At 43.0% G+C, this 15172-nt stretch overlaps 1 protein-coding gene across 2 annotated transcripts; it reads left to right on the plus strand.

The window, feature by feature from the left end:
* Positions 1 to 7661: 7661 nt before the first annotated feature.
* On the plus strand, positions 7662 to 12876 carry LOC144712309 (TIP41-like family protein). 2 transcript variants are annotated; one of them, XM_078586546.1, is made up of 8 exons: positions 7662 to 7868; positions 10316 to 10501; positions 11147 to 11234; positions 11410 to 11517; positions 11597 to 11656; positions 11755 to 11796; positions 12238 to 12369; positions 12649 to 12876. In XM_078586546.1, exons 1-8 carry the CDS (start codon positions 7702 to 7704, stop codon positions 12751 to 12753), a joined length of 888 nt encoding a protein of 295 aa, XP_078442672.1. In that variant the 5' UTR covers positions 7662 to 7701; the 3' UTR covers positions 12754 to 12876. The 2 variants fall into 2 exon arrangements, with proteins under 2 accessions (XP_078442672.1, XP_078442673.1); XM_078586547.1 differs by having other exon boundaries at positions 11413 to 11517.
* The last annotated feature ends 2296 nt before the right edge of the window (positions 12877 to 15172 follow it).

The following is a 15172-nucleotide window of genomic DNA, read 5'->3' on the forward strand; positions in this document are numbered from 1 at the left end:
TGTGTTATCAGCATTACAGATATCATATTGATTTTTGAGACTAACCCCACTTGATTCTTTTGAGTGAAGTTGATTCTAAAATATCCTTGCACTTTAAATAGTATATCCTCCACCATCCGAAAAACATTATGCATGTGGTCATTCAAGCCCATATACAAATCTAATTAATAACTTTAAAAACCTGGTAATAAGTAATAAACTAATTAATTAACAATACTTAATTTATAGGTTAACTAATTGTGCATTGATTAAACCTGAATGATAGTTGCAGTCGGCAACTCTTGATGCACAAAGCTTTACAACATACTCTATAAATTATAAAGAAGTTTACTATCTCTTTCATTGAACCTCTGTACGATTAACTGCCATTAAAATGTGATCATTTGGCCACCTGACACTCCTACCATGGATGAGAGTAGATAAATGATCAAACCTTAATCAACCAACCTAATCAAGATTGATGCGTTAGGGATGATGGAAATATATGTGTCCAACAAGCCAATCACACATTCCACATCTGGTTCCATGTTCATTAATAGAACATATTCATTATAGTGCACGTGTGATGCGTATAATGAAGTCCATGAATACATGATCGAACTTGGTGAATTATGATGAGATCGTAACACGGAGATCAATGGTCTTTAAGCATGTGTTCTAAACATTCTTATTCAAAGGATATGCGAGAAGGACATCGAAGTATCCGGATAGAATAACACTATCTAGCTTCACTCATATGATGAGTATGGCCGGTCCCGTGGCCATTAGTTTGACGACACTAAGGATAGATAGTGGGTGCTCTTTAGTGGAAAGAGTTCACTGAATTGATCTATGTGAATCCCTAGATGGTATTATACCGAACTGTCAATCAGGTTGATTCACGTCATGGTTGTGTAAGTGGTCCTTAGACCTGAGACACCAAAGGTGTCTTGTGGACGGACGGTTGTACTTTGGCTATGGCCAATGAATCTCTAATCACGGGATTCTAAACGGTCTTAGTTCAGGTGCATCAAGAAGTGCACAAAGGTGATTGAGTGGTCAAGATGGGATCGTCCACCCTCGGTATAAGAGGTGACAGCTCAAGGAAGACGATGCAACGAAGTCCTTGGCCAAGGCAGTGAAATATCGGAAAAGAGTTCTCCGATGACTTCCGAATGCATTAGTACTAACACGGATGATCGATTAGGGTTTGACATTTGACGATACCCTAAGTCGTCCAAGGAGCGTCAAGTGGATGAGGGATTATACATACATGGTAACTGATGATGAACAGGTTCCATGAGTGAGTCGATACACACTCCTTTGTATCTTCTAGGACACGAGGTGTAGCTTGGCCCCCACGTGTCGGAGTCTCAACCTATCGATTGGGTTAAATCGATCCGACGTTAATTAATCTATATGATGATATAGTTAATTAATTTGGATGGCCAATAAAGGTTATTGGGCCGCTGGAGTTGTTAACTAGATTGATACATGGGCCTAGAGGGTCACACGCAAATGGTCTTTTGGACGTTGGAAGATATACTTAAGTTTTAGGGGTTTTTATGAAAAATACCCACTTAGTATAAATAGGGGAAGGCCCTGAACGAAATTCACCCAGGCCAGAATTGTTCAGGGGCCTTTCCCCTTCTTCTCCACTCTCCCCACACCCCCTCTCCATCCCTGATGTGATCGGGACGACGTAACGACGCCAACGGAGATATAACGGGGCTCGTCTACGAGAGGGAGGAGATACGACGTGCTGAGGACCGCGTGGATACATCTAGAGGCTGCACACTTGAGCAGTTTGACTCGTCTCACTCTGGGATTGAATAAATCACGAATGAGATTCGTGCAAAGGTACTTCGTTTAAATTTTTTTGTCGATGCCGTTCGATTTGCAAAAGTCTACCACTGCGCATTGTTTTGTTTTGTTCATCTAGATCAAGGCTTATAGAACCCAACAATAGAATCATGGGAGAACTCTTTCTCTAATAATTCCACTACCTTTTTGAATGTGTATCCTCTTGTACAAAAGGCAGTAGATCGCATCGTAACTACTCAATGTTTGATGGCGCGTCACCACCGGACGTCATCGAGCCAGCAGCAGAGGAGCAGCAGGACTTCCCCGACTCAGCACCCGAGGAGCCGGCACTACCCAGCTCGCCACCGAGACGAGTCCAGCCACCACGACGAGCCGCCGCAGCAACACGGGATCCCGCATTCCGTTACTCGGCATGACGCGGACGCCGACCACCGGAGCACACCGTTACAGTCAGTTACTTTATCTTATAGTTTTCCCTTTATTCGTATTGTCGTGTAGCGGGGGAAGGGCCCATGGGAGGAACCCTTTCCCCCCCTTTTTTTTATGTTGGGCCTGACAAGCCCGTTTCCTATTTTCTTGCTTATTTTCTCTCCCTTTTATTTTGTGTTATTGGACTTAAGGAAGGGCCATCTTCACCCATATATAAGGGGAAGAGGTGGGCGCTTCCCTTACCTTGACCTAATTTTTGAAGAATTGCATTTTGAGAAAGAAGGGTCAGGTCGTGGAGAAGAAAGAAGAAGAAGAGGAGAAAGAAGAAGAAGAAGAGAGGAAGAAGAGAAAGGGAAGAGAAGGGGAAGGGAAGGAGACCGTCGCCACGACAACGCGCCGCCTCCGCGCGCTGCCTACCGCGTTCGCGCAGCCGGCCGCCGTCGCGCCGCCCGTGGCTCGAGCAGCGCCGCCACGCCGCGCAGCCGCCCTCCGCGCCCGCGCCGCTAGGGCGCCGCCGCTGCGTCGCCGCTGCCGTCGAACCGCGCCGCGCGCCGCGCGCCGCGCTGCCGCGCCGCGCTGCGCGCCGCTGCCGTCGAACGCGCTACGCGCGCGCGCAGCCACTGCCGCGCCGCGCGCTGCGCCGCCCGTTCGAAACGCGCACGGTCGCCGCCGCCGCAACCGCCGTCGCGCCGCGCCGCTGCCGACCAGCCGCGCCGCCCTCCTGCCGCCGGACCTCGCCAATCCGTCATCGCCCTGCTGCTCCCGGCCGCCGGAGTCCGCCCGCGCCGCAGACTCCCTGCGCCCAGGCCGTCGTGCAGCCGCCCTCGCCGGATCGTTGCCGCGCTCTGAACGCCGAGGCCGCCGCACTACCGTCCTCCTGCACCTGGACCAACGTTCGCTGCTTCCCAGCCCAGAGCCGCCGCGTCGTTCCCCGATCGCCACCCTCCGTGGCCGCCTGCTGCCAGCCAGGGCGCTCCGAGAGCCCTGCAAGTGGTGCCCGCCACGCCTTGCACGGGATCGGGACCACGCCTCGTCGTGGCTTCTACGTTACTCTCGCGTCCGCTGGGCGTGTGCCGCCTGCGCGCTGGACCCGCCGGCGCCGCACGGTCCTAGCAGCGCTCGCCAGCTGCGCCCGCTGGTATGCTGTGCGACACCCGCAGCGTGTGGCAACAGCGCGCGCACCGGTGCATCGTGCGCCATCTGCAGCGCCCGCTGGCCGTGCTCACCGGTGCCTTATGCGCCTGGCCGTGTGCCACCGTCCTCGCGACGTGCCCGCCGTCCGTGATCCGCGCGACGCTGGGGTTCCCGTTCCGCTCACACCGATGCCGCCGCCCCTCCGCACCAGTCAACCTCCGGCGCCCCCGACAACTCCCTCCTCCGGAACCAGTTGGTACGAAGATCCCGTCGCCAGCGCGACGAAGGTACTCTGCTTCCCTCGCCTCTTTATGTCATTTATTTCCTTCAGTCTTCTTTCGTATTGCCTCCACCGCGCTCGGGTTAGATAGGTGAGTGAGACAGATTGAGAGAACGACGAAACAAAGACGAGCGTCTTCCCTGTCCGGTACGAGTCGGGACGCCCCGACGCGCGTGAGCGTTCCAGTGGGAGTTACCCCCATTCGACGGCGTGCGCGCCCTCGACCCGCCTCGGACGACTTGGAGGGCTGGTTCAACCTAGCTAGGCGACCCCGTCCCCGCTCCGGATTGGCTCTCATAGCTTGTCGGCGCATTGCACGTACCATAGTAGAACCATCATCCTCGTTATCGTCATACATGCATTTCTGTTCTCCGCATATCCATCGGTTGACGTCGTGGACGTAAACCGATTAGTTAGTGATACGACACCGAGTTCCTACCCTCGGTGATGGTCGGACGCCGTTGAGACGACGTCCGGCATCAATGTTACTACTTCTAAGGTAAGATCTATTGGGTTTTTGGGGCCTTGATCTGGATGAATAACTCAAGATGTAATGTAAAAATTTGAATTGTAATGGCATCAACAAAATGTGAATCGCAATAGCATCAACAAAAACATTGACATGAAGAACATGTTCATCGATCACGTCTATGATTCATTTAATCCTCAAACGAATCGCATGGAGTTGCTCATGTGTGCAAACTCCACAAGCATCCATGCAATCCTCGACACATCTAGTCTCCTCCTTCACGTTGACGAGCTCTGTTCAACCTCTGTCACCATTGTTACGTTGTCTCGATCATATCATGAATGAATATGAGCTATTGGGAGAAGGGAGAAGAAGGGGAAGACTCTTGAGCAATTTTGGCCTTGGTGAACTTCTTAATGCAGTCCAGCTAAGAATGTTTAGAATCTCTTGATTAGAAATTCGTAGGTCATAGTCAAAGTACAACTATTTGTCCGCAAGATGTCTTAGGTGTCTCAAGTCTAAGTGGTGGCGACAACGTCAATGCACCATCTTCGGACGTGCTGCCACCGTCATCTAAGACGCCTCACATCCTAACTCATCATCAAAGTCAACTGAAGAACCGCCATGATGACAACCACATCAGCGCACCAACGACAGACGCGCCTCCACTTATGCATGACATATCCTATGTCATGACATGTCACCAAGGACATCTGCAGAACCATTTGTGACGTGACAGGTTGACACATCACCTCATCCTTGACGGTTATTTATTTCTTATTTTCTCTTTCCTCCAAGGCCTATATGTAGGCCAATGTTGCAAAAGAACACTTAGCAAGTTTATATCAAGAATTGAAGTTTTTCTTCTTGGAAGACTCGCCCCATCCTCCTCGTCTCGTTCCGGTCGCCGCCGCCGTGCATTACACCCTTGGCCACCACCCTATGCCCCAGCCGCTCGAGCCCAGCATTTCAGCCTCCGCGCTCCAATTCCTTGGGCCCCTGCGCCCTTGGCTACTGCCCACGCCCAAGCCACTCCGTGCCCTAGGCCGCTGCCCCGCACTAGGCCGCCCCGCACAAGAGTCGCCTGCACAGGCATCCGCCCTGCGCAGGCACCCGCCCGTCAGGTCGCCCTCAAAGGTGCCCGCCCGCACAGGCCTCCTGCCCACGCAAACGCCTGTCCGCACAGGCCGTCCGCTTGCACAAGAGTCCGCCCCGTGGAGATGCCCGCCCGCACAGGCCGTCCGCTTGCACAAGAGTCCGCCCCGTGGAGGTGCCCGCCCGCACAGATGCTCGCCTCGCGCAGGCGCCTGCCGCACCCCGTCTGCTTGTGCCCGTAGGGTCCCCGACCACCAGCCCGCACCCGCCGTGCCCCAAGACGCCCTTGCAGCCACTGGTCGGCGCGCACACCGTTTATGTGTCGTGGCATTGCCCCGCACCCAACGAGGGGGCGACTCCCCCCTTGGCCCCCCGCCAAATCGCACGTCATTCGTCCCGCCAACGACGCGCCGAGAATTCCCTGCAGCCTCTTCATGCACTATTGAGTGCCGAGTTACTTCTACACTCTTTGATGTCGTGTTCTTCGTCCAGTATTCTTTGAGTGTTCATCTACCGCCTTTGGATTAGATTTGGATTTTGAATCTTCAAGCGAATAGATTGAATAGGCCTTTGAATCTTCTAGCAATAGTCCGTTCGAAGTTATTGATTTTGGTGCTTTGCATCACTACGGTGGTTGTAAGACAGTACTCCTGCCCTCGACCAGGAGACGGGATGCACCATCAGTATTTTCACCGGATTTAGTTTTCAAACTCGATCGTGTGATTTGTGGTCTGTTTTATCCCATAGACCCTAGTCGTCCCGTATCCATTTCCCATCATCACCTAGCTCCATCACATCTAGTCATCCTGCATCATTAAGGACCTCTTACACAACCATGACATAAATGAACATGATTAATATTTTGATATAATACCATTCAAGGATTCATATGGATTAATTCAATGAACCTTTTCACTAAAGAAGACCCACTATATATCCTAAGTCTCACCACACTAATGGCTCCTGAACCAACCATACTCATCATATGAGTGAGGTTAGATAATGTTTTTCTGTATCGATACTTTGATGTCCTTCTCAATTATCCTTAGAATAGTAATATTTGGAACATATGCTTAAAGACTAGTGATCTATGTATTACTATCTCATCATAAGTCACCAAGTTCGATCATTTATTGGTGTACTTCTATATAAGCACCACACATGCACTGTGTTATATTAATGAACATAGAACGAGATATAGACTGTGTGATTAACTTGTCGACCACATACATTTCCGTCAATACCTAATTATGAACTCGTCGCTCATAATAATAATTTGACCATCCATCAATGATGTAGTTGGCGTCTCATGTCCAAGGAGAGTTACACACTTGCAAGGTGAATCAACCTGATTGACTATTAGAAAAAAATAAGCATTCAGATCAATGCATTAGATTCTTTCTTTAAAAAACACCCACCATATCTCTTTATCATCTCCACACCAATCTTTAAAAGAAAAACCAAACTCATCATGAGTGGGAGCATATGGCAATTTCCATCCAAATATACTGATAACTCCTTACACCAACCCAAATTCACCTCAAGTTGTGCCCCTAAGATGGTATACGATTACTATTCATCAAATATGATGTTCATTAAATGGACACAAAGGTAGCTAATATTTTCTTAACTCTGAAATTTTTGTTACAAAGTTAACTTAGTGAATACTTTCTAGTTTTATTTTCTTATAACATCATCAGTTAGATCGTCACACTGATGCCGACTCAAGAGCATCACTCCCACTATTGTCGCTTTCGATGACAACACTATTCATCATCGTACATCAGATTAAGAGAATACTTCATCATCAGCCACCCAGTTATGTATTCGCCTTGTCTGTCCCATCTTGGATAGTGTATGGACGGACAGTCATCGAAATGGATGACGTATATGTTTACTGTTTGACGGTCTGAGTATGGTAGGGGTTTTTAGCAAAGATGAGTCCAGTTTCAGTCCATTCTTTTTCGGTCTCAATCCGGTCTGGACAAGTCCCGGTCTGGTCATGTTGAGTAATAAATGTCAAAGTCAAAGAAGAAAATTTATGTTCATAGTAATGTTAAATATTCTCTACAACAAGCGGGTGCCCATAGATGGTCAAATGTATGGCATCAAGGCTGAGCTCAATAGAAACCTCTCCATCCAGGTTTAATATTTTTTGGAATTTTACAAAAAAATATTAAATAATGTACTTCAGTTCCCAGTCCTGTTTGACCATTGGAACTAAACCTGTTTAACAAACCTGGTTTGGTCAGGTCAAACTGGTCGTCGGTCCTAAATATGTCTAACCCTATATATATTTCTGCAGGGACGGATGACTGGACGAAACTCCGTCACTCGTCATCCGTCCACGAGACTTAGGCCGTCACTGGAATATTCTTTTTTAATATTCCTACGATCATAGGAGAGGACTCTTTATAACTAACAGAAACATGTCTCAATATTAGACGGATTTCGAATTTCAGAGTTGTTTCTGCGGTGTCTTGTGAGCGCGATGGGGGGGGGAAGATCGGAGGAAGCTAAGGCAGAATCTGATGAAGATCGAGATCTCAAGCAGGCTGGCGGAGAGCGGTTGCAAGACGGTCGATGCGGCGTGCGGATCAAAGGCTGGATCGTCGAATCGACCAAGCGTTCCATTCTTAGTTCATCGCAGCACGAAGAGTACGGCATTCTGCGGTTTTCCTCAAATTTTGCGGTTTGATATCGTGGATTGTCTTCTATTTTGCACTGATACTTGCCGGTTTTTGGGACAAATTCGAACGCAGGAAGAGTATGACATTCTGCAATTTTCCTCATATTTTTCGGTTTGATATCGTGGATTGACATGTTATGTCTTCTTATTTCATACTCGTCACTCGATTGCTCTGATACTTGCGACTTGCGACTTTTTTGGGACAAATTAGAATGCTAGAAGAATACGGCATTCTGCAATTTTCCTCGTATATTTGTTGTTTGATATCGTGTATTGACACGTTATGTCTTCTAATTTCACACGTATTGCTTGATTGCTCTGACACTTGCGAGCGTTTTGGGACGAATGAGAATGCTAGAAAGTATGGCATTCTGCAGTTTTACTCATCTACTCGCGTTTAGATCTCGTGGATTGACATGTTATATCTACTGTTTTTACGCGTTCATTGGAATGCCCTGATGCTTGCTGGTTTTTGGTTCAAATCCAAACGCTGGAAGAGTGCGGCGTTCTGCAATTTTCCTCAAATTTTGCGGTTTGATACCTCTGATTGAGATGTTATGTCTTCTATTATCACGCTTCTCATTCGATCGCTCTGATACTCGCGAGTGTTTTCGGACAAATCAGAACGCAGGAAGAGTATGGCATTCTGCAATTTTCCTCATCTTCTTGCAGTTTGATCTCATGAATTGAGATGTCGTGTCTTCTATTTTCACGCGCATCATTATCTTGCTCTGATACTTGCCAGTGTTTTGGTCCTTAGTGTTTCCCAAACTATTTTTAGTTTTGTTATATTCGGTGATTTAGATTATGTAATATTATACTTAATTTATACGGTAGATTTTTTTCATCCTTCCGATAATATCATGTTATTCTGTTGAAATGGAAGGATCGGAGTTCGTTTTAGCTCATTCCACTTCTAAGATTTTTATCTCTCCCCCGTGAAGTTATTTTCTAATGTGATTAGATTCAATGATTAATCATTTATCATCTTTCTGGCCGAAATATTTGGACTTACTATAAATGATAATTTGGTTTGACGACGCCTGTCAAAATTTGCATGAAGAGTGATAAAATTAGTTGTGGAAAGTGGAGACGTTTGGTCTTTACAATGTTCAACCACATCCATTTATTTCTTTTCTGACCTCCTAAATGGACGGCTGCCTTATTTGAAGAGGAATCCATGCGGAGTGGAAATGACAAAAATTACCTTAGCGGGTAAAATGATGAGAATTCCTTAGATACAATGGGGATCGTATCGAAGACCAAGCTGTGAATGTGGCAACTTGTGAAATTAATGAAAAAAGCAATCGACAGGTACGTGTAATTATCAAAACGAAGCTGGAGTGTAGTAAGCTGAATCTCTTTCGACAGGGATTATGAAATGTTTTTTGGCAGGAGTATCTGTAGTGAACTTAATCGGGTATCCTATTCCTGCTATCCTTCTTGTTGAAAAAGTTGGGTAGGCGGGAGTCCAACAGGAAATATTGTTTCCTAAGAATCCGAAACCGATCGTATTATTTTCTATCATTTTGTTCCACCGAATTTTCAACTGTCTAAGTAGGTGGCTGGAGTTGAATCCTTTGGAAATACGGTCTATATAATAGAGGTTACGCAATTATTTTAGTTTGTACTATTTTATGAATTCATATGAATTGATTGCAGAAGAAATGAAATTCAGTTTCAGAGTTAATGGCATCTGTAGATAGCCTACATTATTCAAAAAAAAATCTGCAGATAGCCTATGATCAGACACTCCACTCATCCTTAGAATGTGATATGATCCCCGCCTCTTCTGGGGGCAATCTCTCCCTTCTCACGTTTCCTTTAAATATCATAGCCATTCCTTCAGGAAGGTAGCCAGAAAGGTAGGAAGTTCTTGCTCCTCCTCCATCTTCGTCCAAGCCCCATCTCTTCCTCTACGATCCCCGTCCCTTGTGATTGTCTCTACTTCACCTCGTCATCAGGTGGCTTGTTCCGAGTCAATTCCTACTTCCTCTGTTTGGCCTCTTCCCTCACCATTTCTGTACCCCTTTTCATCTCAGGAGCTCTCTTGCTCATCTCCCTCTTTACCCCGTCCATCTCTATCAATTGGTATTACCATTATCAAAGTTACATTGAAGTCGATATGTCCCATGAGAAATGGAGCAGAATGGTTTAGTTATTTATGTTCTATTTGTATGTTAAGATTGGAGGGTTAGTTATGGTGATTGCCAGCCTGGTTATCATTCTAAAATATATTTTCACTCATCATGGATTCTATGAAGATTTATCTCAGCTAGAAGTTCATGTCCTTTCATTTTACTCGAGCTTCATTACAATGAACTCATATTTGCCATAAATTTCTATGGACTTTACAATATGCATTTTGATTCATTCTCACTAGTGCTCAAGTGACATCATTTTATGGTTTTGACAGATGGGAAACGAGACTCAGAACCTCCCACTTACCTGAAATGGTCTTCGGTGCTAATTCTCTAAGTCTCCAGCATGAGAGGAGTGGACTTAAGATCTATTTCAATGCATTTGATGCTCTGATGGGTTGGAAGCAAGAATCGTTGCCTCCTGTCGAAGTACCTGCAGCCGCTAAATGGAAATTCAGATGGTAAGAATTTTTTCTATAGTTCTTTTACATTCCAAGATATATTTAGGTTGTTAATTCGTATAGGAGATAATCTCGAATGCAACTTTCTGAGGGAAGAGATTCAGTTCGGCATCCAGCTTGACAAACCAAAGAGTGAAAATTTTCAAAGTATTGTAAAATTAAGCGATCGTTTAGATGAAAGCAAAATGAGCAGTATCCAGCTCGAGTTTCATTTGTTTACCCTTCTTCTGATGTCCCTTTCTCTCTCTTTCTCTCTCTCCTCTCTCACCACTCTCCCCCTCGCTCTTTCTCCTTTTATCTCTCTTCTATCTCGTTTTCTCTCTATCTCCTTGTCTCAATTTCTCTGTTCTCTTTTCTCTGTTCTCTCTCTATTCTTTATCTCTCCCTCGCTTCTCTCTGTTCTCTCTCATACACCCTTTCTTCGCCATTGTCCTTGTCATCGTCTGTGGCCAGGATAAGGATGATGACCTGTCATCGCCATCCCACCCCGCAGACAAAGAACGACGACGCTGATGATGACATCAGCGTCATCGTGGCAGGACGGACGGACAACGAGGGTGATAATGACTCATCATATTCATCAGGGATGGTGAGTCCTGGTCAGCAATCTCTCTTTTTTTTAATGTTATCATTGTTTTTCCTCAGCAAACCCTCTCAAGAAGTCATACTGGATTATGACTACACGTTCACCACGCCCTATTGTGGCAGTGAGATGATCTCTCTAGGCGCTGAAGTACGTGGATCAAATTTTCACTTCATTGACACCTTTTCGATGCCTCCTGCAATTTTAAGAGTTTATCTTTTTTTTCATGCTCCCTATTTTAATGCATGTCTCTCTGCTCACTTGATTATCATAAAATATTACTGTATTTTTCAAAGGAGACTTACATTGAGACTAAATCTTACAGCAGTCTGCTTCTGATGATTCCCGGTCATCTATAAAATGGGAAGAGTGCAACGAGCAGATGGATCTGACTACTTTGGGCCCAAAAGAACCCATACTATTCTATGATGAAGTAGGTATCCGATCTGTATCCGTTAATGCACGTCGGAGGTTGATTCTTTTTATAATTGTCTGTCAAATTAAATGTCCAGGTTGTGTTGTACGAGGATGAATTGGCAGACAGCGGAGTTTCTCTCTTGACAGTCAAAGTGGTAATCATCATGTTCTTAATTAGCTTTTCAGCAATTGTAATTGAATATATCTCAAAGTATATTAAAATAATCTATGGTTTTGTGCGATGATAATGCAGAGAGTAATGCCAAGCTGTTGGTTTCTTCTACTACGCTTCTGGGTATGTTTCCTCCGTTATATGACGATTCATATTAGGCAAACTTGGTGATTCCTCTTTCCCATGAACTGTCAATGTAGATTTGTTCTTTCTCATATTAATTAATAATTAATAGTAATTAGGCCCTACCACTGTTTTATTAAAAGTAGAACCATGACAGGTGAACAATGATGATGATGATGATGATGTGGAGTTGTCATTTTCATCATCATCTTCGTCGTTGTCATTCGTTGATTTCCAAGCTAATATTGAGCTTTTAATCATGTCATTGTCTACATTATCGACATGGGGTTTTTGAGGCCTTCATTGTCAGAATCATTCCATCAAAACACGCATGGACGATGATGACAATGACCAATTTTGTTATGATGATCTTAACCGCGATTGATTTCTACTGGACTGTGTGTCCAAACTATTTATTTTTCTTTTGGATTATTTTCGCAGTTAAGGGTTGACGGGGTTCTGATGAGACTGCGTGACACACGAGTATTCTGCGCATTTGATAGCGATAATGGTGCTCCTACTATTATCAGAGAGAGCTGTTGGAGAGAAGCAACCTTCCAGAGTCTGTCTCTGGTTAGTTAAACTCAAACATGGAATTATACTCTGTATTATCTATCTTTTAACTTTCAGTCCATCATTTTCTGCTCTATCTTGATGCATGAAATCCTTCCTTTTCAGATTTTTCTTTCATCAACTTCCCTGACTTCACCGAAAGAAAATTAAAAATATATAGTTGTCATAATTCTTAGTTTTTTAATAGTTTTCTTAATAATTTTTCTCGTCTGTGATAAGGTTTGAAACTAATTATGCATTTTCTTTATTATGATCTGATCCTGGTTTTGGATTTCGCAGAAGGGTTTTCCTTCCGATAGCGCAGCATACAGTGATCCGAATGGAATTTATCTCAAGCTCCCAGTCATCTTTCATGAGACCAGGCATTTGAGGATGTCCTGCTAGCTATTAACCATGACAATTACACCAAATTCCATGCCCGCATCTTTTCTAACACTTTGGTAAATATCCGTTTTCATGTTATTATTATGATGCTTTTTTTATTGCTAAATTTAATGGTTTCCGCTAGTTTGAAAATTGTTAAGAATTGAAGTCATTTTAGCTATATATTTTTATACCATTTTGAAATCCATAAATGCCCATTTTTATTGTAACTATCATTTCTCGCTTGCACCCATCTACCGAATATATTAATACCCAATAAAAAATTCACATCTCTATTTGATGTGTTCCTCTGAAATATTACATGATGTTTTCCATTTCCTATTTTTTGTGTTGTTCTCAGAGTCGAAAAATACACTAGTTATCTAGCTCCCGGCAGGATCTGAACAGGGTCTATTCATACATCTGGATCATACTCCAAGAAAAAACCAAAAAACTATTAAGATCGATTATGCTGTAGTTTCCCCAGTCCTGCAGAAACTGTTTCCTATCATATGATCTTTTCCCAAATTCAGTAGTCATTGCCTACATGATTTTGAGGATATTAATTGATATAATGGAATTATTAATTGATATAATGGAAATAGTCTCTATTTGAAAGTGCAATATCTTTGGTAAATTTTAGAAAATCAAAAAATGACCTCTTGACATATATGAAGCACGTATTGGTGAGGGATTTCATAATTCTTTTGATAACTCGGGTATATGGGGAAATGATAATCTTATTTTTTAAGCAGATAATATGCTTATATAAAGATTTTTATGATCTATATTGTGCTGAATTTAAAGTATTTTTTTGAGACTTTTAGCCTGTTTTCTCGCCTGTAGGCTGATAAAAGATATTTCTGACAATGAAATGGACCTAATTTTTTTTCTGGTTTTTATTTTCCCCAAATGAATACGTCTCTGCAGAAATTGTTAAATATTATTTTGCGTGGGATATAGACCAAAATGCAAAGCTCTATTGCCGTGGCATTTGAAAATTTCTCACGGTAATAAATCTTGAAAAATATGTGAACGTGTGAACGTTAATTCCTAACATTCACGCTGCATATGCATCAGCTAAAAAAATGTATTTATTTACATAATTATCTATGAATAATTGAGTTTTGTCCTTAGCCCCCTCTTCAATCCCTCATTTTAAGCGTTGTAACACCATGGAAATGAATAGATTAAAAAAAAAACTAAACTATAGGATTCCCAAATTACCACAAAAAAACTCTCGTAGAGGCCTCTAAACATATCATGAGTTTCTAAGTTTGATTATGGGAGTCAGACAGTTTGTCCAAGTAAATTTTCATGGACATGCTATAACTTTAATTTCAATGAAGATGCTCCTTATTTAAGGTGAAAATTTCATTCGATAATTTATGAAATTTAATTTGTGAGATGTTAGTCCTTGATGTCTATGCTCCAACTTGCCAACTAATGTTTCAAAAATTTTCACTTCAGTTTTATGATTCATTGAATTTATTTTATTCTCACCAAATTTTGAACATAAGACCTATATACTAGATTAACTTGTTTTTATTAATTTAAATAAAGTTAATAGCTGATTTGGGGTCACTTCTGGATATTTTCTGAATTCAACTTTTCTATCATTCATGATTTTAAAGTTTGATTAAAGAAGTCGAGTGTGAATGCTTCACTCACAGATAATAGTGAACACAAATAATGACCCTTTGGAAAAATGCCTTGTTGCATTCCTCATTGATTGGTGATCTTTATACATAGAAAAGTAGGTCATTTCTTCACTATCCCTCACATCCCTGTTTTGACAACTTTTAGGCAATCTAATGCATCCACTCCCAATGTCACATGAAAGTCGAGTTATAAATTCCAAGAAAGAAAGAGGAAACTTAAAGACATCGTGAGATCATTTCATATGAAAGAAAATTTCAATTCTGACATGAAGAAATAAAATTTGAATTAATTGATAATAATTAATCTACTATAATTAGTTTTTAGATAGTATATATGTAATATGTTAATTCAAAATGAAGGATATAAACCATGAAGTGTAATTCAAAATGTAGAAGAGAAAAGGAGATCGTTTAGGAAGAAATAGAACACGTATATCATGTACTAGAAGAATATATACTTCTAATTACTCATAATCTACCTCATGTTTTAATAGATTAATTTGAAATGAACATAAGAGAATTAATAATAATGTAGATGAAATAAGCATCAGTTAAATATTTAGTGTGCTATGGTCAATGTCAAGGAGGCGCCATCCCAATTTGTGTTGAAGCATGGGTGTCTGAGGCTATGAGGAGACAAAGATGTAGCACTTTCCCTCAAACTGGCTCTCATGGTCAGAAATGTGTGGATATCAACTTACTGGGAAAATTATCATTTAGGCATGGAATCTATCATGAGAAAAGTGAGTACCTTATGAAAGGATCGAGAGTGAGCTCAA

This window comes from Wolffia australiana, chromosome 14 (genome assembly GCF_029677425.1).
Source record: "Wolffia australiana isolate 7733 chromosome 14, ASM2967742v1".
Taxonomy (NCBI): Eukaryota; Viridiplantae; Streptophyta; class Magnoliopsida; order Alismatales; family Araceae; genus Wolffia; species Wolffia australiana.

Excerpts from the sequence above, each read along its gene's own strand:
- LOC144712309 (XM_078586546.1), top strand. The coding sequence starts at position 7,702 with ATGGGGGGGGGAAGATCGGAGGAAGCTAAGGCAGAATCTGATGAAGAT. Across the intron at positions 11,235-11,409 it reads TGATCTCTCTAGGCGCTGAA|CAGTCTGCTTCTGATGATTC; the intron begins GTACGTGGATCA and ends TAAATCTTACAG. Across the intron at positions 11,657-11,754 it reads CTCTCTTGACAGTCAAAGTG|AGAGTAATGCCAAGCTGTTG; the intron begins GTAATCATCATG and ends ATGATAATGCAG.